The sequence below is a fragment of the Lissotriton helveticus genome, chromosome 12, assembly GCF_964261635.1.
Source record: "Lissotriton helveticus chromosome 12, aLisHel1.1, whole genome shotgun sequence".
NCBI lineage: Eukaryota > Metazoa > Chordata > Amphibia > Caudata > Salamandridae > Lissotriton > Lissotriton helveticus.
In genome coordinates, this window is record NC_136073.1 from 904,929,985 (window position 1) to 904,952,844 (window position 22,860).

Consider the following 22,860-nt stretch of genomic DNA (forward strand, 5'->3'; position numbering starts at 1 on the left):
ACTTACATCTGGGATTAAGAGTGGAAAAAATCAGACTCTACTTGCAAACAGTGACTCTAAGGCCATCTTGGTAGGAAGGTTTCAGCTGGGATTACCTCTAGGGAAAGAAGAGCCGTGCGTTAGGTTTGGATTTTTGGAGCCCAGTAGTTGTGCGGTATTACCTGTTGAAATGGAAACGGATCTAATAATTTTGTGAGTCATTAATCTGATCTAGAATAGAAGCATTGTGGGACCAAGCATGTGAAGCTTGAAACCTGCAGTAGATTCCTTGTCTGTGCTTGGGGAAAGCTTGTGTTCTCGCTATAAGCTCTTTGTTTTTTCTGGGAGTGCAGATGGCAGTGGAAACAGCCTTCATTCCTTGCAAGAATATCCAGCGACATCCATGATAAGCAAAGTGACTCATTCCGCACCGCGAGCAAAGCGCCTTCCTTATAAGAAAGTCCTGCACTTGGGGAAGCCAGCTGGTTTTCAGAAGATTCCCTAGAATGCTTAGCTTCAAAACAGGTGGAAATTTGTACCAGGCTCCAGTCTTAGGGAATCTTAAATGGTTTTACCCCTTCACATTCCCTGTATGTTGGGCCTACTGAACCAAGCGAGACGACTGAGTACGTCTCTCCTTGTTGTCCAAGGTGACTGATAACTGACCTGTGGCCAGTCCTATTTAATAGTCCTTAAAATGAGCAGGTCATAGAGAATTAGAGCTTTAAGCATTCTTTATTTCCAACAGCATCCGCTTTTAAAGAGGTTAGATCTTCGTTTACCATGGAGTTTTGCATCTACTTCCCCAACATACACTTGGAAAAAGGTAGTGAGTAAAGCATTCCATGGTAAACAGCCTACAAATGTTGAATGCACTTTATTTCAGCTTTTAAAATGTGTTAGTAAGGCTTAGCTGTTGCTTTTTGGTCAACCTGTTTCTCCCTCAAATGGGCTTACTCAGGGTGGCACATCAGTAGAACAGGCAGAGCGGAAGATTACTACCATTAAAGGTTGGGAATGTCACTATTGGATTTTAAGAGGATCTTGATTTCTCCCCAGAATCAAGTAAGGTACTAGCATTGGTTAAGCCTACAAAAATCACCGCTCAGAAATACAGTGAAATATCTAGAATACTTAATTGTGAAATTCAACTTTGTTTCTCCTTTTATCCGTTTGTCGGTCTTTTCTAAGTCAGCTCTTTGTTAATCATGTAACAGTTTATCGTTCATTTGGACACATGTTGAATTTTGATCTCATGTGACTACTTTACACTCATTCATACTAATTACATGACATAGAATTCAAGGTCAAGATATATATACAGCAGTTTACAAATGCACTCTCGGGTCTTGTATAAAACTAAGAATCGTTTAAATGTCACCAATTTATGCAGTGACATTTTACCCTTCTTATTCGTCATTCAGTGTAACTCTTCATTATGCCAGTGTTTAAAAATATATATATATCTAATAATTTTAACTGACTCGTTAGAGTCAATAGTAATAACAGTGGTCTTTATTATGTTGAAGGACAAGTGGCACCTCTGATTTGATAAAAACGAGGCCGTCCTTCCTTGGAGCTAATAAGGAGGAATATTCAGACCCAGGCATTTGTGTAAAAATGTTACCTTTGGAATCTTAGAGAATAATGTTTTTTAGTAGGCTCACATGCTTGAATTATTCCCGGACGCCAGTCTGTTAACCTTTGGTGGTCAATATTAACAGAGCAGTATTCCAATACAGCAACTGACATAAAAAACAAATTTGAAGAGAATCATTGACTGCATGTAGCCCATCCACCTCATTTTATAATCCAAACTCCAGCCAGTTGGGTGGAGAGGCCCAGAATTCCATCCTCCCCGGAAGCGCCAACAGTCAGATCTCCGCCCACGTGTACCACGCCGCAGGGAATCCTGTGCACTCTGCTCATTTTTACTTCAGATTTACCCTTTGGACTTCCTTCTTCAGAAAGTCCTCTACCCGACTGCAGAAACGGAAGACCTGCAGTGTCCTATCCTCCCTGGACTGGGAAGTTGAGATAACGTTTTTTCCAGTAGAGCTCATGGCCGAGGCTTCATATTTACATAACTTTCCAAACCATGTGAGGTGTGTAGAGCAAGGAAGCTCTTCACTGATGACCCAAATGCTAAATGTATATATTTTTTACCTACAAGGCAGGGCATATGCCCAGCAATCATTTCATCTGTGGGACATTCACTAAAACTGAAGGACCAGGGTAAGTTGGTTGCAGAAACTTAAATGCTGAATCTCCAGGGAAATCATCTGTGATGACAGCTACAAAGTCGAGGAAGCACAAATCTGGAGTTTGTCCACATCAAGTGTGGTGTTGTGGGCGCTTCCACTGAGCCTTGTGTGGGCCCCACCAATGATGATTACGCACTTGTATAGCGCACGACTACCCGTAGGCATCTCGGCGCTTGATTGGTACCAAGAGAGCCTCTGCATCAGTACGGGTGACGACTGCGATCCGGCAATGAAGCTATACCCACTGTCAACGAAGTAAACCCAGTCGTACAGTAAGAGACTTTCACAGACAGTACAGCAGCTCTCCCATCTGCTAGAGCAGTGGGGATCACTGTCCCGGCAACAGCATCATTGGCATCAACACCATCAACAGCATCATTGACATCAACACCATCAACAGCGTCCTTGACATCAACACCATCAACAGCGTCCTTGACATCCACACCACCAACAGCGTCATTGACATCCACACCATCAACAGCGTCCTTGACATCCACACCATCAGGAACATTGACATCAACACCATCAACAGGGTCATTGACATCAATACCATCAACAGGGTCATTGACATCAACACCATCAACAGCGTCCTTGACATCAACACCACCAACAGCGTCCTTGACATCCACACCACCAACAGCGTCATTGACATCCACACCACCAACAGCGTCCTTGACATCCACACCACCAACAGGGTCATTGACATCAACACCATCAACAGCGTCATTGACATCCACATCCACACCATCAACAACGTCCTTGACATCAACACCACCAACAGCGTCCTTGACATCCACACCACCAACAGCGTCCTTGACACCCACACCACCAACAGCGTCCTTGACACCCACACCACCAACAGCGTCCTTGACATCCACACCATCAACAGCGTCCTTGACATCCACACCATCAACAGCGTCATTGACATCCACATCCACACCATCAACAGCGTCCTTGACATCAACACCACCAACAGCGTCCTTGACATACACACCACCAACAGCGTCCTTGACATCCACACCACCAACAGGGTCATTGACATCAACACCATCAACAGCGTCAATGACATCAATCCTTGACATCAACTCCATCAACAGCGTCCTTGACATCAACACCATCAACAGCGTCCTTGACATCAACACCATCAACAGCGTCCTTGACATCCACACCACCAACAGCGTCCTTGACATCCACACCACCAACAGCGTCCTTGACATCCACACCACCAACAGGGTCATTGCAATCAACACCACCAACAGCGTCCTTGACATCCACACCACCAACAGCGTCCTTGACATCCACACCACCAACAGGGTCATTGACATCAACACCATCAACAGCGTCATTGACAGCGTCATTGACATCAATCCTTGACATCAACACCATCAACAGCGTCCTTGACATCAACACCATCAACAGAGTCCTTGACATCAACACCATCAACAGCGTCCTTGACATCAACACCATCAACAGCATCCTTGTCAGCGACACAGATGACAGTGATCCCAGCATTGTCCCAAACACCGATCTCCTCCGTACTGCCGCTTTAAAAAGCAGCCTGCACAGCATGGATGATTCTCCCTTTGCACATGGTTTGGGATACAGTGTTCATGGTAGTGATGGTGGCGGGAGCCAATATGGCGTATATTTAGGCAACTGAATGTTGTTTGAAACCGCTTCGCAGGCTGGGGAACCTCGTGACCCAAATGTCCACAGCATAGCCAGTGACTCACAAGTTAAAGGCATAAAACTACCAAGAGCCGTCGTGTTACGGAGGCTTCAGGAGGTGGAAGAGCAAGCACATTCATTGTCACAAATGATTCACGTACTCATGTTTTTTTTAAATTCCTATAAGAAGTTAATGGAGGATTTCTACAGTAGGTTACTTCTCCCCCTCAACCCCACCACTTCTGAATCCCCTTCCTCGGGCTCTGCCTGCAGAAATGACCCCTGCTTGGGAGCCTTCTTGACAAGATGTCTCTGGCTGCCTAGCCCTACCATTGGTCCGGGAGGTCAGTTGAGACTCCTGGACATGCCTCCAGTGATGCCCCAGAAAAAGGACAGCATCATCAACGCGTAGGGGCCGTACAACTCGAAACCATCAAACTGTTATGGAAAGAGGTCACCGAGCTGGTCCCAAAAATCTCAAAACATCAGAGGTTTTCATCTGGTTAGTTTTCTAGTTTGAAAAACAATTGGCTAGTGGCACCCAGTTGTAGCCATAAAGACACTGAACAAGTTTCTAAAGTAACAAACGTTCAGGATGATCTCATTGTTTGATGTCCTCTAATACATCAATTATGAAGACTATTTGGTGTCAGTAGATGTAAAAGATGTGTATTTTCATCTACCAATACACCCACAGCACCGAACATACCTACGCTCTGTGGCGGGTAGCCATCACTGCGGTTCAAAGCGCTCCCTTTTGGCCTCAAGTCAGTGCCCGGAGTATTTACAGAATGTCTAGCTCTAGTAGCTCATGTGAACTTGTTGACATACTAAATGAAAGCTCACAGGCTCATGCAGGCAGGTGGATGTTTATTCCATTAACAAAGGCTGCTTCCATCAGCTTGTCCCAGCTGTTCCCTCGTCCTCTTCAGCTGTTACCCAGAAAAATATCCCCCACCAGTAAACCTTCTAAGGGCAAGGGAATGGAGCCAAGTATAAGTTCCCAGGGCACAGCGAGTGCCCTAATTATTTCATAATGAGACGTTACTGGCCCCTGGAGCCAGACCAGTGTTGGAATGGTCGGAACAGAAGAGAAGAGGCCTGCGGTGCAGGTGTAGTTACAGTAAAGTTTCCTACCTCTAACTACATTTCTCCATCATTGGCATCTTGCAAAGATTCACATCTGTCCACCCTGCTCCCTGTTCATGAGGCTACTGACAACCACATGAGAAAATCACCCTGTGGATGCCTTTGAGGAGGGTTAGAGTTTTGGGGCCTCCCTGATTGACTTGAAGCCGTTAAATGAAGTGGATAGGCTACTTGTAGTCTATTGGGTTTTACAGTGTGTTTCAATTTCAGTTGCTGAATTGGAATACTGCTCTCTTAACACTGAGTGGCAAGGGTTGGCAGCCTAAAGCTGGGGTTTCAATCAAGCATGTGAATCTCTGAAGCGTACCAGTGCCAGAGAACTGTGGTTACAGCTAATTAACATTTCATACATGTGGTCACCCTAGGTTTACACATATCTGACAAGAGTAGACTAGTCGACCACTAAAATATCTGTCCAATGTTCTCCACTGATTCAACCCTTGTCTCTGTTTCACTCAATGTGGTATTTTATCCAAACTCCGATGCTTATTGTGATGCGGGTGCACATTGAGGCTCCAACACTCGATCCATTTGGAGAAAACAATCCTTGTTTTAGGTTCAGTTACAAATATAATGAAATCAATGTCCGATAATGTAAGCGTGACACTTCCATTACGTTTGAAATAACACTCATTGTATCTCGCTGTCCTGGGTTAGCAGCAAGACTCAATATTTTCTGTAATATTCCCTTTGCAAGCCATGGCACAGCTCTAAAGAGAGTAATAGAAGACGGTCATTCCCTGAAACTGTTTTCAACCAACATACACCAAAGCTCACCAAGTGGTTGTAACTATTATCCAAATTTCAATAATGTGTGGTTCAACCCGTCATAAATAAATGTCCTTTTGTAGAAATCCACAAAGAGTCTGCTGCCGATTACGAGGTGCTGGGATCACCGAGAGAGGACGTATCAAGGTCCCGAGTCTATAAAAGAGCAACATCGTCAATTATACTTCTGAGACGAGATGCACGTATTTTAAACAGGAGTTGATATAACTGCCAGTCAGACTGATAGTGTACAATTTTTGTCTGAATGATCATGACTGAGGGTATTTAATTACGACTTTACGATTTGAAAATATGGAAGTGAACTCAGTTTTTTAAATCCAAGCCGTGAGAAAGTTCAGGGGGGCGAAACGTACGTCGGCTGCTGCTGATCTCCATGTATGAGGAAATTAAATAAAACAAGTATAAGGACCGGATTCAAGACTCTTTGTGAATTTCTACAAAAGGACATTTATTTATGACGGGTTGAACCACACATTGTGGAAATTTTGATAATAGTTACAACCACTTGGTTGCTTTGGTGTATTTTGGTTGAATATTGTTCTAGGTTGCTTCTAGTCCTAGTGGATGTATACCCTGGTGGGTGGGTATTGCAACACCATGAGAGCACCCTAAAATACTGTCATTTCAAGGACATGGCTGAAAGAAATTGAATATTGTTTTTAATAGATGTGCAGGTCATAGGGCATACCCACAAACTTTGGAAATAGTATTCCCTGACACTGATGGCCCCACGCTGCTGTTCTCATGCAAACTAAAGCACTTTGTAGACCAACTGGGGCCTAGACTACATCTGGCCTTCTGACCTTAACCTCTGCACAGATTTACTGAAACAAACCTAAGCACAGAGTGAAGAACTTACAAGGCTCACAGTACTCTTCCTCCACATAGTGGACACTCAACCCACAATTTCCTCAACCTACAACTACAAAATTATTCTCCACGCCACTTCCAAATTGGCCACCAATAGGCGACCTTATCCATTTACTAAGTGCACTGGTTTTCCTGTACTGTAGTTCTTCGCCCGCTAATAAACTCTGTTCTCTGCTGCTTTCCAGTCCCTTGCCTCCCTAGTCATACCCCAAAGAACTCACTATTCTTCAAAACAAACTGTGTACCCCGAATCTCAAAGTGTTTATACCCACTCACTACAACAGTATTTGAGATCACATTTGCAAGGCCCATTGTGTGGTAACCGTAACTCTCTTCTTGCCCAGAGTTCCTCCTGTGGTCAGACCTGCCCATCACCCAGAGCACTGTTCTCCACAGCAGAGGTCATGCTTCAGTCCAGAAAACCCTTTACAGACCAAAACCAGCATGAAGGCCATCACAGGAGCACTGTCTGTCTATGTGGTTGAGCCCTCCATCTAGGTCTCTACACTCTGTAGATCGGCACAACCACTTGCCTGCCAGGGGTTTGAAGTACTCGTGTTTTTCGACTTTGGACAAATTACTTTTTTCAGAGCACGCAGCCCAAGCGCGTCTCTGTGGCCATAGTTCCTAGTAGGGACGTTTGAGTGCTCAGCACCATTGACCCTCGTCCATGACAATCTTTTACCTTCCCACGATAAAAGTATCCCCAAGTTAAATGTGCCACTCAAGCCACTGCCCTGACTTTGCCGCAGGCCTCTCGTTATTGCCAATAGCCTCTGACTTTCCCACTACTCAACGATTCTTCCTCATTGGCACAGATGTACAACAACCCCCCCGCCCCCCCTTTTTAAAGTAGAGAGATACAACTCTGTTAGGTCTTTGCAAACACCATTGACCAGGACAGCCAACAATACTTGCTGAACCTTTTCAGTGCATCAACCAAGCTTTGCTGAAAGCCGTTTTCAAACAAAAGACACAGATTTTGTTGTCCTGATTTAAATACAATCTTCTATTTTTTTGTCCTGTTTTTGGCTTCGTTGTTGTTATGCAGCAGCTCATCAGTAAGCTTTCCTGACATTTCCTCTCAAAGCGTAAGCCGATTTGTGACCAGCATTGAGTCGGGCTTTGGCTTCACAATGTTCCTTTATATTTTTCCAGTTGGGCACATTTACTGTGAAACCAGACAAAAATGTAAAGAAAGCTAGTGTATGTTTGAGATGGGCAGCATAGCTTCATAAATGGAGGCAGTGACGTCTGACAAAAAGTGACAGAGTTTAAATGGTCTCTCGTTGTTTCTTTTCTTGCAGTACCAGTCTAGGGGGCTCGTAAAAGCCCCCGGGAAGAGCTCCTTCACCATGTTTGTGGATCTGGGAATCTACCAGACGACGGGCGGGAGCGGCGACACTATTCCCATAGCAGGTACTGTAAAGTTTCGCCGTCTATACATTACAGGCCCCCAGTTTCCACACTCTCTTCCCTTGGACTTTAAATGTTGGTGTCTCCCTTGGACATTGCCTTATAAAAGCATCTGGTTCTTTAGTCGTCACCCCAAAATGCCTAATTTGCCATTGAAGTCTGTGAGTCGTCTTTCAGCTAATGCCAATTGATTCAGGGAAGATCCTAGGGTTTGGTCCACCTCTCCCGTATTTGGGATAAAAGCAATATATTGAAAGCCAGTTTTAGGCTAGAGAGAATAATTCATAAAATATTGAAAATGTGGTTTAAGACGATGACTTTAGCTTCGATTCGCCCAGCCTTAGGAAAGGCAGTTGGCTTGTGCATCTTCACCTATAAAATGCACCTCTCTTCGAACCAATTCTAAAGTATCACAGAAGGTTTTTGAGAATCCGTGTCTCTCCTCTTAATATGAAACTGAAATACACAGCACTCAAGTATATTGCCCGAGCAGGGACACCATCATGGGTCACAATAGATTGCTTTCTGCCACTCTGATGGTCTCAGGCAAAGGTCTGGTGTATCTCTGAAGAATTCACAGGTTATTTGTATCGCTGCGAGACACCCTGCCGCAGCATTAGCAGGCAGAGTGTCTCTGCTGTGTCTTCCCTCTGCTTCTTCACTGTCCAATGGAATCTGGTAAGACAGAGATGACAAATCCAGCACATGTTTATGGCCCGCATCCTGATGAATACTTCTAACTGCAGATCCTCACCTTTAGGATATCCTCAGGCACTAGACTGGATCCTGAAGGTTTTGGAAGAATATTGCTCCGGCGCCTGTAGGTGGCACCTTGCTGTTCTGCATTGGCTTCATTTCATCCTGGAAGGGGTGATGGAGCCTCATATAAGGGCCACCCCTACGCGTCTATGTCTCTTCCTATGTTTTCGTGTCTTTGTTTGTTGTTCCAGAGCTTGCTCCCACTTTTATCTCATCAGTTGACAAGTTTTTTTCTTCACATTTTACTACAAAAACCTGCGTCCGAGGAAACATGTCCCTTCCTAAAGCTGCAGGGTTTAATCTGTGTCGGGATTGTTGCCAGAAAATGTCTGTCACAGACTCCCTCAAGGAATGCCTCTAGAATATGGGTTCAGGCACAGCACCAAGTGGTGCGAAGGTTGTGCGCTCATGACTCGGATGTGAACTTGAGCTACCATAAGAAACACTCGGGCATGGTCTTGCTCTTGGGGCTGTTCACGGACGAGGATCTGCCCAAGTCTTTCGGTAAGTTGAAGTTAAAGCACTAAAAGGCTCAGCAGGATTCATCCCGGCCCCTCCTCTCTCTGCCTGAGAACTCACAAGGACATCAGGTGCCTCTTGGTCGTGCTCGTGGTCCCCTGCCTAGAGCTCATTCTGCAGCTGATCCCGATGCACCGGGAGATTCCAGGGTCATTGTCAATGTTTCAACAGATGGAGTTCCAGAAGAGGCCACATTTTATGTAGCTTTCGCTCCCTCTGACCTGCATTTTGGCCCTAAAGATCCGCTGAAAAGTACTTCTTACTATGGTGATATTTATTGCAGCTGAAGAATTAGACTTATAGTTATAACTTACTTCTTTGGAAGTTAAGGCAAACTAAAATTCAGCAGCCTCAACAGCTTTCATCCAAACCTCTGTTGCTGTTCAATTAGACTCCGATCAAAGCATTGCTGGGTACCTACGCTATGCCTTCTTCTTGCCCACCAGTCCAGAGGCAGGTAGCCAGATGCCACAGGCTGGCACCAGGCGACCCAGATGTCTAAACACAACAACCTATGATTGTAAAAGAGCCGCATTGTTGATTGTTAAATAGTAATTGAAGCTGTAGCAGACCCCCCCCCCTTTATTTCCTGACAAGCTGGTGTTGAGAACCAGCGAGGCCTTTGGGCCTTAATTCATGACTCTTTCACGCCTGAAAATCCATTACGCCATGCAGCGTTATTTACTTTGCCTCATCCCTCGAAAGAGGAGGAGAGACTTAATTGGCTCAACCCGAAGAAAGCCTTGACTTTTTATATCGATCATACCAAAGATCATCGGGTGGAGAATCAGCTCTTTGTGGGGTTCTCTGAGGCACAGAAGGACACGGCAGTGCAGGAAACAGCTCTGTCAAGGTAGATAGTCCTTCGTATTGAGATCTGCTTCCCATTGGCCAAGAAGCAGCCTTCATAAGGGTGAAGGTCCTTTCAGCCAAGGCCTAGGCTGCTACCACTGTGTTAACACACAAAGTGCCTATTCTCGATATCTATCAGGATGTACAAAACAAATGCTTCAGCGGCGTACCTCAATCCTAATACATCAAAGTAAGTGTCCAGTGCACAGTTCTTCCAGCACCTGCCGCCATTGGGTGCCACTGAAAATCAGATCCAGGAATTTTTTCAACAAGAGGAAGGTGCACCAGAAAAGAAGTCCACATCCAATTTGATTATCCAAATCTTTTATTGATAATGTATATATATTAAAATCCAGTCAACACGTTTCATTCCATGTTACACAGGAATTTCATACCGGTTCAAAAGTAAGGTTGTGAAGGAGTTGTATACGCCTTTTAGTGGTGTAGTATCATCACATATCAAAAATCATTCTCCTTCTTATAATCAACTTAGTTTTCATGTCCCAAAAGGTACCCAAGGACCTTACTACGTCCCAGATACCTTTTTTTTTTTTTTTGATAATCAAGTTTATTGGTTTTAAAGAACAAATCACAAAATACATTGGCAGCAAAATCAAGCAAATTTTTTGGATAAAATACATTTGAGAGAGAGACGACAGAGACTTGTAAGGCACTCTTTGACCTGAATAAAAACACTTGCATATGGTTATTCCTGTACAAGACACACACGCGTCCCTTAGAGCAGTAGATTGAACCGTTTGCCTCATATCTTGCCAAAAAGCTCGGGGCAGCCCCGGGCCTCAAAGAGGGGCACCTCTTGAGTTCCACACCAATCCACTCACCGTCTCCAATTCCGTATAGTAAGGGGTTTGGCCTGAGACCAGAGTGCTACTATATCGCCCTTCGCTACCACCACCGCTGTTCCTAGGAAGCGTTTATCAGCCCGAGAACCATCAAGGCTGTCAAACACACCCAGGACCAAGCGTAGTGGGTCATGGGGAACCGTCCTCCCCATGGTCTGTGTGAGTTCCACTTCCACCCCCGTCCAAAATGGTGCAAGGACAGGGCATTGCTAAATCATGTGGTAGAAGTCCGTAGGGGCGTGATTGCATCGCGTGCAGGTCAGGTAGGGACGCAGATGGGCGCTGTATAGGTGCGCAGGAGTGAGGTATGCCATGTGGAGGTAGTAGAGTTGGACTAGACGCAATTGGAGGACGTCGTTAAAATCTTGGGTGCCATGAGAGCATCTCTCCAGTCTGCATCTTCTAGGGGACCCAACCAGCCCTCCCACCGGGCACTTAACAAGTCTAAGTATGCGGGCCATTGTTCACTAGGGAGCGGTAAATCCGCTACACCCCCCTCTACCCAGGTTCCCCATCATCACTTGAGCCCCAAGGGGGATGAGTTCCGGGAAGGAGGTGCGAGACGGAATATGTACTCGAAGGGCATGCCTTAGCTGTAAATATTTATAAAATTGGGAGGAGTGGAGGGGATAGCGCTGTTGTAAATCTACAAAGGATCAGATGTGGTCCCCAACACAGACGTCCCCTGGTAGCGAGATCCCAATATGATCCCTCCGACGGAAGTCCCGAAGAGATGAGGCCTCTTTCAGCCAAACACCACTCCACAAGGGCGTCTGCCTGGTGAGTTTCCCGTCCCATTTCATGTGGCGCAAGGCTGTGCGCCAGGCCATGAGCACCGTTCGGGTGACAGGGTGAAGGACCTGCAGTATGGGGGCCCCATACAGGTAGGCCTGGAGTTGTGGGAAGTCCAATGATCGGAGTTCCACCCGGTACGCCGGGTCGGACCAGCCGCCTGCGAACCAGTTGTGGATCGCGATGAGTCTTGTGGCCAGATAGTAGAGGTGGAGATCCAACTAGTACAGTTCATTCTCTCCTTCCTCAAAGTCAGTGCAGCGAGAACATCCTAATAGCAGAGGTCATAACTGGACTAACTCCCAGCCTTCTTGTGTATACGTGCCTCTTGACTCCTTGCCTTGTGCTTCATAAAACTTTAAATCATATAAGGGTCCCAGGACCACCCGGGCTTTCACTCTCATGTCTGCAGTTTAAACACGTATCCGTGTGGTCTACTACTTTACCCGTACTAACTCTGCACTACTTCCTTGCCAGCGTCCTCCCTCGTGCTTCTGTCCTAGGGTTTCTGTAATTTGTAATAATGTTTTGCCTCCACCTATCTCTGCTGTTTCTGTTTGATTATGGCTGAGCCCTAGCTGCTTTCTTTCATTTGTTTTTTGTCTCTCTCCTTCCTGCAGCCTCCTTTGTCAGCGGTGATGCTGCCACACGCCTGGAGCAGCTGAAGTTAGAGGCACGCAAGGGATCAGTGGTCAACGTCAACCCCACCAACATACGTCCCCACAGCGACACTCCTGAAATCCGCAAGTACAAGAAGCGCTTCAACTCTGAAATCCTCTGCGCAGCACTATGGGGTGAGAGTCTATTTCTTGCAGATCCCAATACCAGACTGACCCTACCTCCCTTCCTGGAGGTTTCCCCACAAGCTGTTCTTCCAGATAGTTTCCACTTCCAGAGGGTCCAGCTTTTCAATTGTAGATATTGAAATTTCGACAGTCCCCCCCCCCCCCCCCCCCCCCCACACCGCCCGAACATCTTACTTCGATCTTCCCATGGTAACAGCTTACCATCTTGAGTTAGTTCACCCCAGTAATGTATTCCTGCATTCCCTATTAGCAGGGCTAGTTTCTCTTTAAGGCTCTCTGGGGTCCCTGGTGAGTCCCTTATGGGAGCCAAATTAGAGTAGCTACCTGATTTTATCAGTCGTCTAATGCTAAACCATAGTCTAGCCATTGCTTGCAATGCTACAATGGCGAGTTCATCGTGTACTATAATAGTAGGAGTCAAACTTGACACTGACAAAAGCCTACATAGGAAAAAAAAAATCTTGCACCTGCAGCGGGTTACGCTTCTCCTTACCCCATGCTGGGGAACCTTAGATAGCTACTGGGAGACATTTGCTTCTATACAATTTAGTCATTTCTCTTATTGGTGTGCTTCTTAATTTTTTAGCAAAACTAAAAACAGCAGCAATGGTCTTATAAATTTTAATTTGGCGGTGTCCAAGTGGGATAGGCAGTCTTCTTTCTGTAAAAAAGTGATGCCTAGCTAACTACTCTCATTTTGACCCTGAGCATAATGCCGCTTCCTTTGTCTCTCGAAAACATGATGTGTTTCTTGGTTAAATCCAATTTTCAAATTTCTGCTCTCCATTAAAATTACAGACTTATCTATCAAACGGTGAAGGCCATTTGCCATCCTGGAAATAAGCACTACCTCATCTGAATAAAGCAAGATAGGGGTAAAGCGGGAACCCACCCTGGGGACATCAGCATTCACGTTCTGCAGAAATCGTTCCACCCTGTTCATATAAAATAAAAACAGTAGTGGTGCAAGCACACATCTCCGCCTAATGCCTCGGATCACTTGAAATTTCTCTACACTCCTCATTTTTGCCATAACGCACGGATGATGTTAAAAAGGCGTACTGCTGGGAGGGGTGACACAGATAACATTTAGGACACACATATCTATTAGAACCTGCCATAATTTAGCATGGTTCACAAGGTTGAAGGTGCTGGATAGATCCGCAGAACAGAGGTGTATGTGCCCCTCCCTTGCCATGGCATATTTACTAATAAAGAATTTCAGATTTATTGCCTCTTCCATGGTGCCTATTTCCTTCCTGAACCTGAATGGTGACTCCGTCAAAATCTCTTTTCCTGGGGCCAGTTTTCCAGCCTTGCAAAGATTACTCCACCCATAGTTTTCACGGAAGAATGTGAGTGATATAGGCCGATAGCACCTAGCATCGCCTCGGTCCCCTTTTTTGAAAAATGGGAACGATCACACTTTCAGACCAAGTTTTCGGGAGATGGTCATTTACTGCTGCCTTAAAAATGTGGGTTAGGGTCAGAACCCATGGGGGGGGGGGGTATGACTTAAAAGCATCCACAGGGACCCGGGGCTTTTCCTTAGACCTTATTCTTAACCATTTGCACTAACTTTCTCCATGGTGGTTAACTCCAAAGGCTCGAAGTTAATTTTATTAAAGGTATCCAGTGTTACGTTAATAGCCGCACTGTCCAGGTAAAAAATAGCTCCCAAGGTAGAAATCCAGGCATCTGGCAAAACGGAGACCTTAAGGGTAGGTGAAGAACACTCTTTAAGAAAAGGTGAAACTACAATTTTCCAGAATAGGATACTATCACCAGTTTCTGCTGCCTGATCTAAATCTGTCCATGCCTGCTCCTTGAGTTCCATGCATCTAACACTGTCCTATAGTCTGATTTTAATAGCCTACTGTTTCCCTGTTTCTTGGAGGGTCTTTACTAATGCCTGATTTGCTCTTGTATAATAGGAATTAAACCACCCTGGATCGTTTGATCTCTTCCCTATATTTTTGGCCGGTTCATGTAGTTTATTGGAATAATAATAATACAGACATTTATAAAGCGCGAACAGCTACCTCAAACAGAGGTGTCCCGGCGCTATAGCAGTAGGCAGCCAAGCGAGATGAAAAGGGAGGGAAGGCCAAACAGATCTAACCAAGGCTAAAGAGCCAGGTCTTTAAGGACTTTCTGAACATCGGCTCTGATTCGAATTGGACCATATTGTTCGGCAGGGAATTCCAGAGCTTTGTTGCCACCACTGTGAAGGATCTGCCCCCTAAGCGAGCTTTAACAAAGCGAGGTGTGCAAGCAGAGTTTAACCTCAGTGAGCGGTTTTGTTGGTAATGGCACAGCCGGTGTTTCAGGTAACTTGGGCATTTACCATGTAGTGCTCGAAAGGCCAGAGTTAGAGACTTAAACTCAATCCTTCTTGCTACCGGCAGTCAGTGAAGCTGTTTTATACGCGGAGAGATATGATGACGAAATGGTACATGATTAATCAATCTCACAGCCGCGTTCTGTACCATCTGCAGTCTCCTGAACAGGTAAGCGGACAGACTCCAGCAGTTAACATAGTCCGGCCTAGATGTCACTGTGGCGTGGACAATGACTGCGACAGTCCTCCGGCAGTAAATGTAAACATTTCCTCAGGCTTCTTAATTTACTGAAGCATGAGGCTGTCACCTGCCGAATTTGAGCTGTGAAGGAGACATCTACTCCCCATTTCACTGGGGTGGGTGGCAGGCCCATTTCAGCTGGCCACCTAATACCAGCTTCTGGCGGCAGAGCCCTGCCGAAGAACAACACTTCTGTCTTCTCTGCATTAAGTTTAAGTTTATTGTTGTTCATCCACTGGACGATGTCTCTCAGGCATCCCTTAAATCTTGTGAAGGAATCCACTGACTGGTCTTTAAAAGAAAAGTGCATATGACATTGCCTTCACTCCCCAGTTAGCTATAAGTGAGAACAGAGGGGCCAGATACATATTAAAAAGAAGTGGGCTCAAAGCCGACCCCTGTGGTACCGCAACCATAGTTGTTTGGGTTCTGACGGGTGGGGTTGCAGGGCGACTACTGCGTATGATTTTTAAGGAAGGACTTAAGCCAGGTGAGTACCACCCGCCAATTCCTATTGCTTGGAGTCTCTGACCCAAGATTTGGTGGTCAGTCGTATCGAGCGCTGCGGATAAGTCTAGGAGCACCAGCAGAGCTGGTGATCCCATGTCCACAGACATTCTAACTGACTCTGCCACCTCCAACAGTGCAGTCTCGGTACTGAAGCCAGTCCAAAAGCCGGACTGAGTATCACGCAAAATGTCGTGGCTCTCAATCAAGTTAGGCAACTGTTGCTGAACCATTTTTTCCTTTCTAATCAATGGGGTAACCCAACAAAAAGTCATTGGACCTGGGTGTCGATTAATACAGAAATCAATGGTCCTGGAACAATCTCTCAAGGATAATTGCTTTTTTCAACACTAATCTCTCTACAATTTTGAGCATCCAAATGGTCAGCTCACGGTTGCGTGAAACCATTTTCATTCAAGGATATAAGATGTGCAACAACCAATGATTTCAAAAAGGCATGTCTTTTTGTTAATTATGAAACAATGAATTGAAAAACCGAAAGGGTCAGGAAGAGGGTAAGGGATGTTTCTTCCGGGACGTGCAAAAAAGGTGCTCAAGTGTAGGGAATTGAAATGAAATTCAGAGGGGAAAGGTCTTCATAACCTGGCCAAACACAATGTAATATCCAGTCCCCCCTCCTGAGGAAGATCTGTGTGGCTGCAAGTGAAGTTTTCCTCTTTTGCCGTCAAGTCGGGTCGAAACGTTGACTTTATCCACTATCAGACCTGGACCTTTAATCCCCCGGTATCCCCCTCCCAATTACAGGAGATATATCTCTTGTGAATTATGTGAACAAAGTATACAAATATTACACTGACCACTTAATAGAAGTTGCCTTCTGCAGTTACTATCTGAAATTGAGGACCTGAGATTAACAACATGTGGAGATATTGAGCGGGTTATATTGGTGCATCGAAATGGGCTCCTGCATCCGAAAGTTACTTTTAGCTCTGGGATAATTTCAATGTTAGTCTTGGTGAATGTTAACCATTTTAGGAAAAATGTGATTGATGTATTTCTGCATCAGGAGCCAGTAGCTGCTCAGACTGACTGTCTTAGAAGACATCACAAGGCCCTTTGTAGAGTGACAATGAATAGCATGGGGCCCCTAAACCTGAAAGAGATTATCACAATCTCGGTTGCTAGTAATACAGGGAAAAGAGTGAATAATATTGCGGGACATGAGGATCAAAGGGCTCCCAAATCTAGTGGGGAAGTTGAATTGGCACAGTGGAGTTAGGTAGCGGGATCATTGAATGCTCCTAAAGGAAATCTAAAACTCCCCACGCTGCAGAGGTAGCCACCGGGCAAAGATCCTGTCCTGGAATGTGGCAGGTGTAGGATACCCAAGTTTTAAATTGAGTTTGCTAATGATTTAACATCCATGAACAATGTGCTTTCAGGAAACATGGAGCCGCATAGATTTTAGTTTTGGGAATTTATTTATCTTCTGTTGTGCAGCAAAACCTTCAGCAAAAGGTCACACAAGTCTAGTTATCCTGCTTAGTAAAAGTATAATATGGAACCCATTGGTTTTTATTCACCCGTCAAATCTCTGTATGTGTTTAAAACTGACCTTGGGTAATGTTACACAAGGTCCTTTTATTGGTAAACATATACATTCCTCTAGGTACGGCGTCCGATTCTCTTGTTGACTCCATCCTTTCTTTTGTGCATAGACTCAGTACCTGTGAAGATTGCACATTAATAATTGGGGTAGGTGATTTTAATGCTAAAATCTCAAATTGTTCTTCGTTGGCCTTTAGCACCTGAGAATTAGAAGATGTATGGTCTGTTCCTGAAATAATGTTGCCGGCTCATACTCGATCGGATAGGAGAGGGTGGAGTCTCTTAGATTGTTTGGGAGCCAATGACTTAGTTATATTAAATGGGAGATTCCCAGAGGACTCCCCTGCCACCCTAACTTTCCATGCTGCCGGGGGCAGTCATTAATTGACTATATGGTGTTATCGTACCCACTCTTTGGAGCATGTACTCAGTTTAAGATACTGTGGACGGATCTGAGTGACCATCCTATTTTACCAGTGGATGTTAACCTGGAACTTAAGATGCTTGATCGTTGAAATTCGAGAAATAAAACTATTAGGTACAATAGAATAAATGGGCGTACTTTTTGGTCTAATACAAACCTGACCTGCTTGGGGAGATATGTTAAAAATGCAAGCTACGGTCCTGGTCAGGAAAATCCCATTAGTTGGTCTGAGAAGCATTTGACTTTATTTAAATTATGTGGAAGTAAACAACGAACAGTGGCATTGACCATCCAGTAGTTACTTCGTGGAAGGTAACAATGCTAAATCTGGAATTGAATGCTTTAGTAAGGGACCAATCTAAGCAGACATCATTGTCCAGGCAAAGGGAAATTAATAGATTAAAGCAGGCAAGAACCAGACTAAGGCTTCAGAGCATAGGGGGGTGGAGGATTCCAAATGGATCAAATTGAGAGAGGTCCCACATTCTGGTGACTCATGTAATTATTGGTCCCTAATTGCCGAATTCTGCGATAGTAGAAATAGGCAGAAGACATTTTAATATCCGATTCAGAATGGACCAAATATATTTTATAGCTATATGCACTAAACACTAGGAACAGTTAATTTATGTTGTGTGTGACTATGGAAGGTTCAAGAAATAAACATGAATGGATGGTGTGTGACTAGAACGTTCAAGTTATGCTTGTTTCTTGTTGTTGCTCGGCCACCTTTCCTCTGAGCTCTGTGTTCTGCATCCTCTTTTTAGGGGTGAACCTTCTGGTTGGGACAGAGAATGGACTGATGCTTCTCGATCGTAGTGGACAGGGGAAGGTGTACAGCTTGATCAACCGAAGGCGTTTCCAACAGATGGACGTTTTAGAGGGTCTCAACTTGCTCATAACCATCTCGGGTAAGAACCTCACCTTCAACCTTTCTCTGTTGAATGGTTCACAACCCAGCAATAAGACACACAATAAGCTACACCTCTTTCCCAACTCTATATGTAAACCAAACATGGTCAGCACTGCTGAAATCTGGTCTCTTCCTCTGTTCAACCTGACACCGACACCCACAGGGGCTACGTCCTGTGCTTGCCTCTGTTCATCTTAGTGAGATGTTTACTCTTGTGCAGGACCTGTGCCAACGCACTGTACTCGGAGCGCTTCTTCTTGATCTCCATTCCGTAGTGTCACTGTCCCAAGGCACTCACAACCATAGTGTCACTGTCCCAAGGCACTCACATTCCATAGTATCACTGTCCTGAGGCACTCCTAGGTAGACATGAACTAAATTACATCTTAGCCTTTGCCACAATTGATACATTCACTGCTCCCAACCAACATTTATTCCTGACTGATACACACCCTGTGAACAATAATTGGAGGCTTGGGGCACGTGAATAACAAGGTGGCAATACACAGCACGTCTTCTGCCCGGAGCACAACGTTGGAGCTACCATAGTAACAATCTGAGTAGGTGCTGGTCTCCTGACTGCTAAACGTTTCTGTTGTCTTTGTCTAGACAAATGGGGTCATCATTGACATTCAAGCAGCATGTATCGATGTCATTCGAAGGGTCTAGGGCTGGTTCACCCTGTTCATTTTTTTAAATTCCAGTCCGCTAGTTCCTGTCCCCTGCAGAGTGCCGCATGGATTGAGGCTTCGATGCTATTTTTATCATCTGTATGTAAGGAAATTCCTCTTTTTGTATGGTAGACCACACACGCGTTGGACTGATGCGTCTGGTTTTTGGACTCGGGGAGTGCACTAAGGCGTGTTAACCAGACCTCAGTGCCGCTGCCCTTCCCCTTAAACTGGTATGTCAGATTGCAGCACTCATTGTGCCACCCTCCACTCAGGGTGAGACACAAATAAAACAAAACCCCCAGCCCGCCATTTGCAGACTGGAGGAGCACTTTAAATTGCTGGCTGACTTTGCCATTTTAAGTAATGGCAAAGTCAGCCCTCCCCCTGGTATGTGTGCAAGTCACACCTAGCGCCGGGACACCCCTCGGGGTAGCCGTGCGCTATGAAAGAGACATAAACATAACATAACATAACATATGTCAGGCCTATAGAGTCCTAAAGCAGGGTGCAACATATCCCATGGGTATGAACATGTAATTTTACATGTTCTGGTAGTAAAAATACTAAACTGTACTTTTTTATGGTGGAAAAGCTTGTTTGCCCAATTGGCGAAAACAGAGTTACCCGCTGACCCCTCAGCTGTGCTAACTCTGGCACAGGGCTGCAAAGAAGGTCTTCCTAGGTGCCAAACAACTTGTCACATTAAGGCAGACTTGATACTCGTGTCAAAATTAATGTAATAATTTTCGGTGTGCAACTTTTGTAAAGTTGCTACTTTGTTGCCTTTAGTCCCCTCTGCCCACACCGGTTGCACCGGAGTCCTGCCACCAAGACCGCTTTCTGCCCTCCTGAGGAAATGTTGTAACTACCCCCAGGAAAGGATACAACAGGGGCCAGCTCTGGAAGGACATGTCACCTCCCTCCTGCATTTCCACCAGAGGCTTTCGTAGCTCAGATATAGGTCATGGGTGAAGGAAGGCAAGAGAGTTTGGTGAGCCTGAGACATCTGCTGTGGTGACTGTTTCTGAGATTCCTGCTGGTCCCCCTGTTTAGCTCCTCACTGGAGCTGGTCACCTAAAGTGACTCAGAGTGACCGCAATACACGCAGCCTAAGCTTTATAGCGAGAAGTTTAGAAGTGTCAAGTTTGTTGAATTTGCCAATGCTTGTTCGTGGTTGAGTAAAAATACCTTGATACCTTATAAATTCTATATCTCCAGAGCTCTCCAGTGGATCTTTTTTGTTGTGGTGTCTAAAAATACCTAAAAATACAGTCTATTTAATAAATTGTTGTCAGATTTCTTTGTTGTCTTGCCGATTTCTTTCATTGTTCTGGTGCTGTTTAAATGCTTAACTCTTGTTCCTTGGTGTAGACCTTGCTGCCTAGTGCTGCAGCTACCCAGGGTTGAGCTGAGGGTTTGGCAAATGAAACATGACTGGTCCTAAAGGGGTTGGCAGTGTATTACATGGTGAGGTCAACCAATCCCACCACATATTTTTACACCCCATTTCCTCACAGAGGAGTTTCAGGCAGTATGGTACCGCTGCACTCCAATAGGCTGTGGGCAGTCAGTGGTGTCAGTGTGGCCCCTTCTTCAAAGACACTGGACACCTGAAGCGATGCCTATCTGTCTGTGCACGGTATCAGCATGAACCCAATAAAAACTGAATTATCTGCGGTCTTTTCCTGCCTTTTCATTTTGCATGCTTGGCTGTCGGATCTTCTAGCACACAGGATCACCAACCCTCAGACGCGTTGTGGCTATGTCAATACTAAAAAGAAAACCAGCCTTTATGAGTGGTGAATCTCATTTTCAGTCAGTATAAACCTGATGAGTTGTGCCAAAGGGTAATCCATCTGGGGTGTAGAGCCTTCTCTAAGAGTAGGTTTAACAGTTTTGGCTGCGAGACGCAAATGAACTGAAGTATTGCCTTACTGGTGGCACGTGGATATGTCCTTAGAGGGTCTAATGCTGTCTCCGTCATCCTGAATGATAGTCCAACCTTGGATCCAAATCACTGTCCGTTCCAGAGCGTGCCTGTAAGGAAAAGTCAGTAGTACAAGTCACCAACCATAAAATAAGGAAAGGTGCTGGTTGGCCTGTTAAATTCTAAGTCTGTGTTCAAACAGCACTGCAGTGGGTGACATAAGTAAACGAAGAGTTGTTAAATACACCCATACAAGCAGGGCACCAACATGGCATGGCTGAGGCGGGCTTGCCCCACTGGGGAGAGCGCAGAAGAATTGCAGGCGTATTCAAGGCAGGTGGTTGCAGGGACGCGTCCAGATGTCCTCGTCTTCCTTCTTCGTGGATCATTTGCAAGAGATTCTCTTCCTGCAGGCACTGCTGTGATACACCTCCTGGCTCACCCCTCACCTGTGCATGTGATCACCCTTGTGAATGTTCACAAGTCCCAGGTCTGTTCTTCCAGGTGGCTGGGGGTGTTGAAAGGGTCATCATGGCTCTGCCTAATGAGGCATTGTCCTTTGACCTTTGACTTCTCCCTTCTGGTCTGCTGTGGACCTGCTAATGAACAAGAGGCAACTGGTAAGACGTTTGATAACCACAAACCTTCTCGTGAACCAATGTCCACAACCAACATTCTGCATCAGTAAGAAAACCAAAGACACCCCCGCCTAATGTCTGCAGCATGATGCAAGGCCTAGGGTGTTTTCGATCATGCTTTTGGCTGGCCACGCCTCTCACAAGTCCATGTTTGCCTCTCCTCTTATCCCACCTCTTAATCTACCTCTCACCTCATCATAAGTGTCTCATAATGCAACACCAAAATTCTAGTGTTCGTATCCTGTCCACAAGGCTGGGCTCTCTAGGACAAAATGTCTGACTTTTCGTGAGCCTCCAAGCCGATCAAGTGTATTCCTCCAAAACTGATCATTTCTGGCATCTCTTACTGATTCTGAAATGAAGCCATCATGTTAGCGAGATGCACTACTACAATCCTGAACTTCTTCCCATTCACCACAGGCCTTGCGCTGAAACTTCCTCACTTCAAGAAACATCTAAAAAGACATATTCAGCTGCACTTAGCATCATGAGTTCTTCGACATGGGATATTTATTAACATTCCTGGGCACCTAAGCCATTGCTCGTGTGCACAAACGTCATGCTTTATGAGTGCAAATCCAGGTTTGTTAAGTCACATAAAACATTACCTTTGTTTGGTATCATATTATTTGGAAGTAAGTCTGCTCTGCTGGACAGAAGTGGACGTTCCAGTGCATGTGTGGCCTGGAGAGTTTGTCCACATCCACGAACTGGTGAGTTTGTGAGTATTCACAAGGGTTTCGAACAATGGAAACAGTCAGAACATTATTCTTGTTGGGGGAAGAAGTAAATCTGTTTCCAGTCTGGTAATCCAGGGAATCCAGAGTGCGTGAAGAGTAGGAGAAGGGGGTTGTCTACAGTTTCAAATGTTCACCCCCATGGAACAATATTAAAAGTGCA

At 45.2% G+C, this 22,860-nt stretch overlaps 1 protein-coding gene across 3 annotated transcripts in view; it reads left to right on the forward strand.

The window, feature by feature from the left end:
• The window catches only part of MINK1 (misshapen like kinase 1), a 631,604-nt gene that overhangs the window by 543,250 nt on the left and 65,494 nt on the right, over positions 1 to 22,860 (forward strand). For all 3 annotated transcript variants that reach the window (XM_078670621.1, XM_078670619.1, XM_078670620.1), the window contains 3 exons: positions 8,027 to 8,138; positions 12,541 to 12,714; positions 18,576 to 18,719. In XM_078670621.1, the coding sequence (XP_078526747.1) occupies positions 8,027 to 8,138; positions 12,541 to 12,714; positions 18,576 to 18,719 (430 nt within the window). The remainder of the gene's footprint in view (positions 1 to 8,026; positions 8,139 to 12,540; positions 12,715 to 18,575; positions 18,720 to 22,860) is intronic.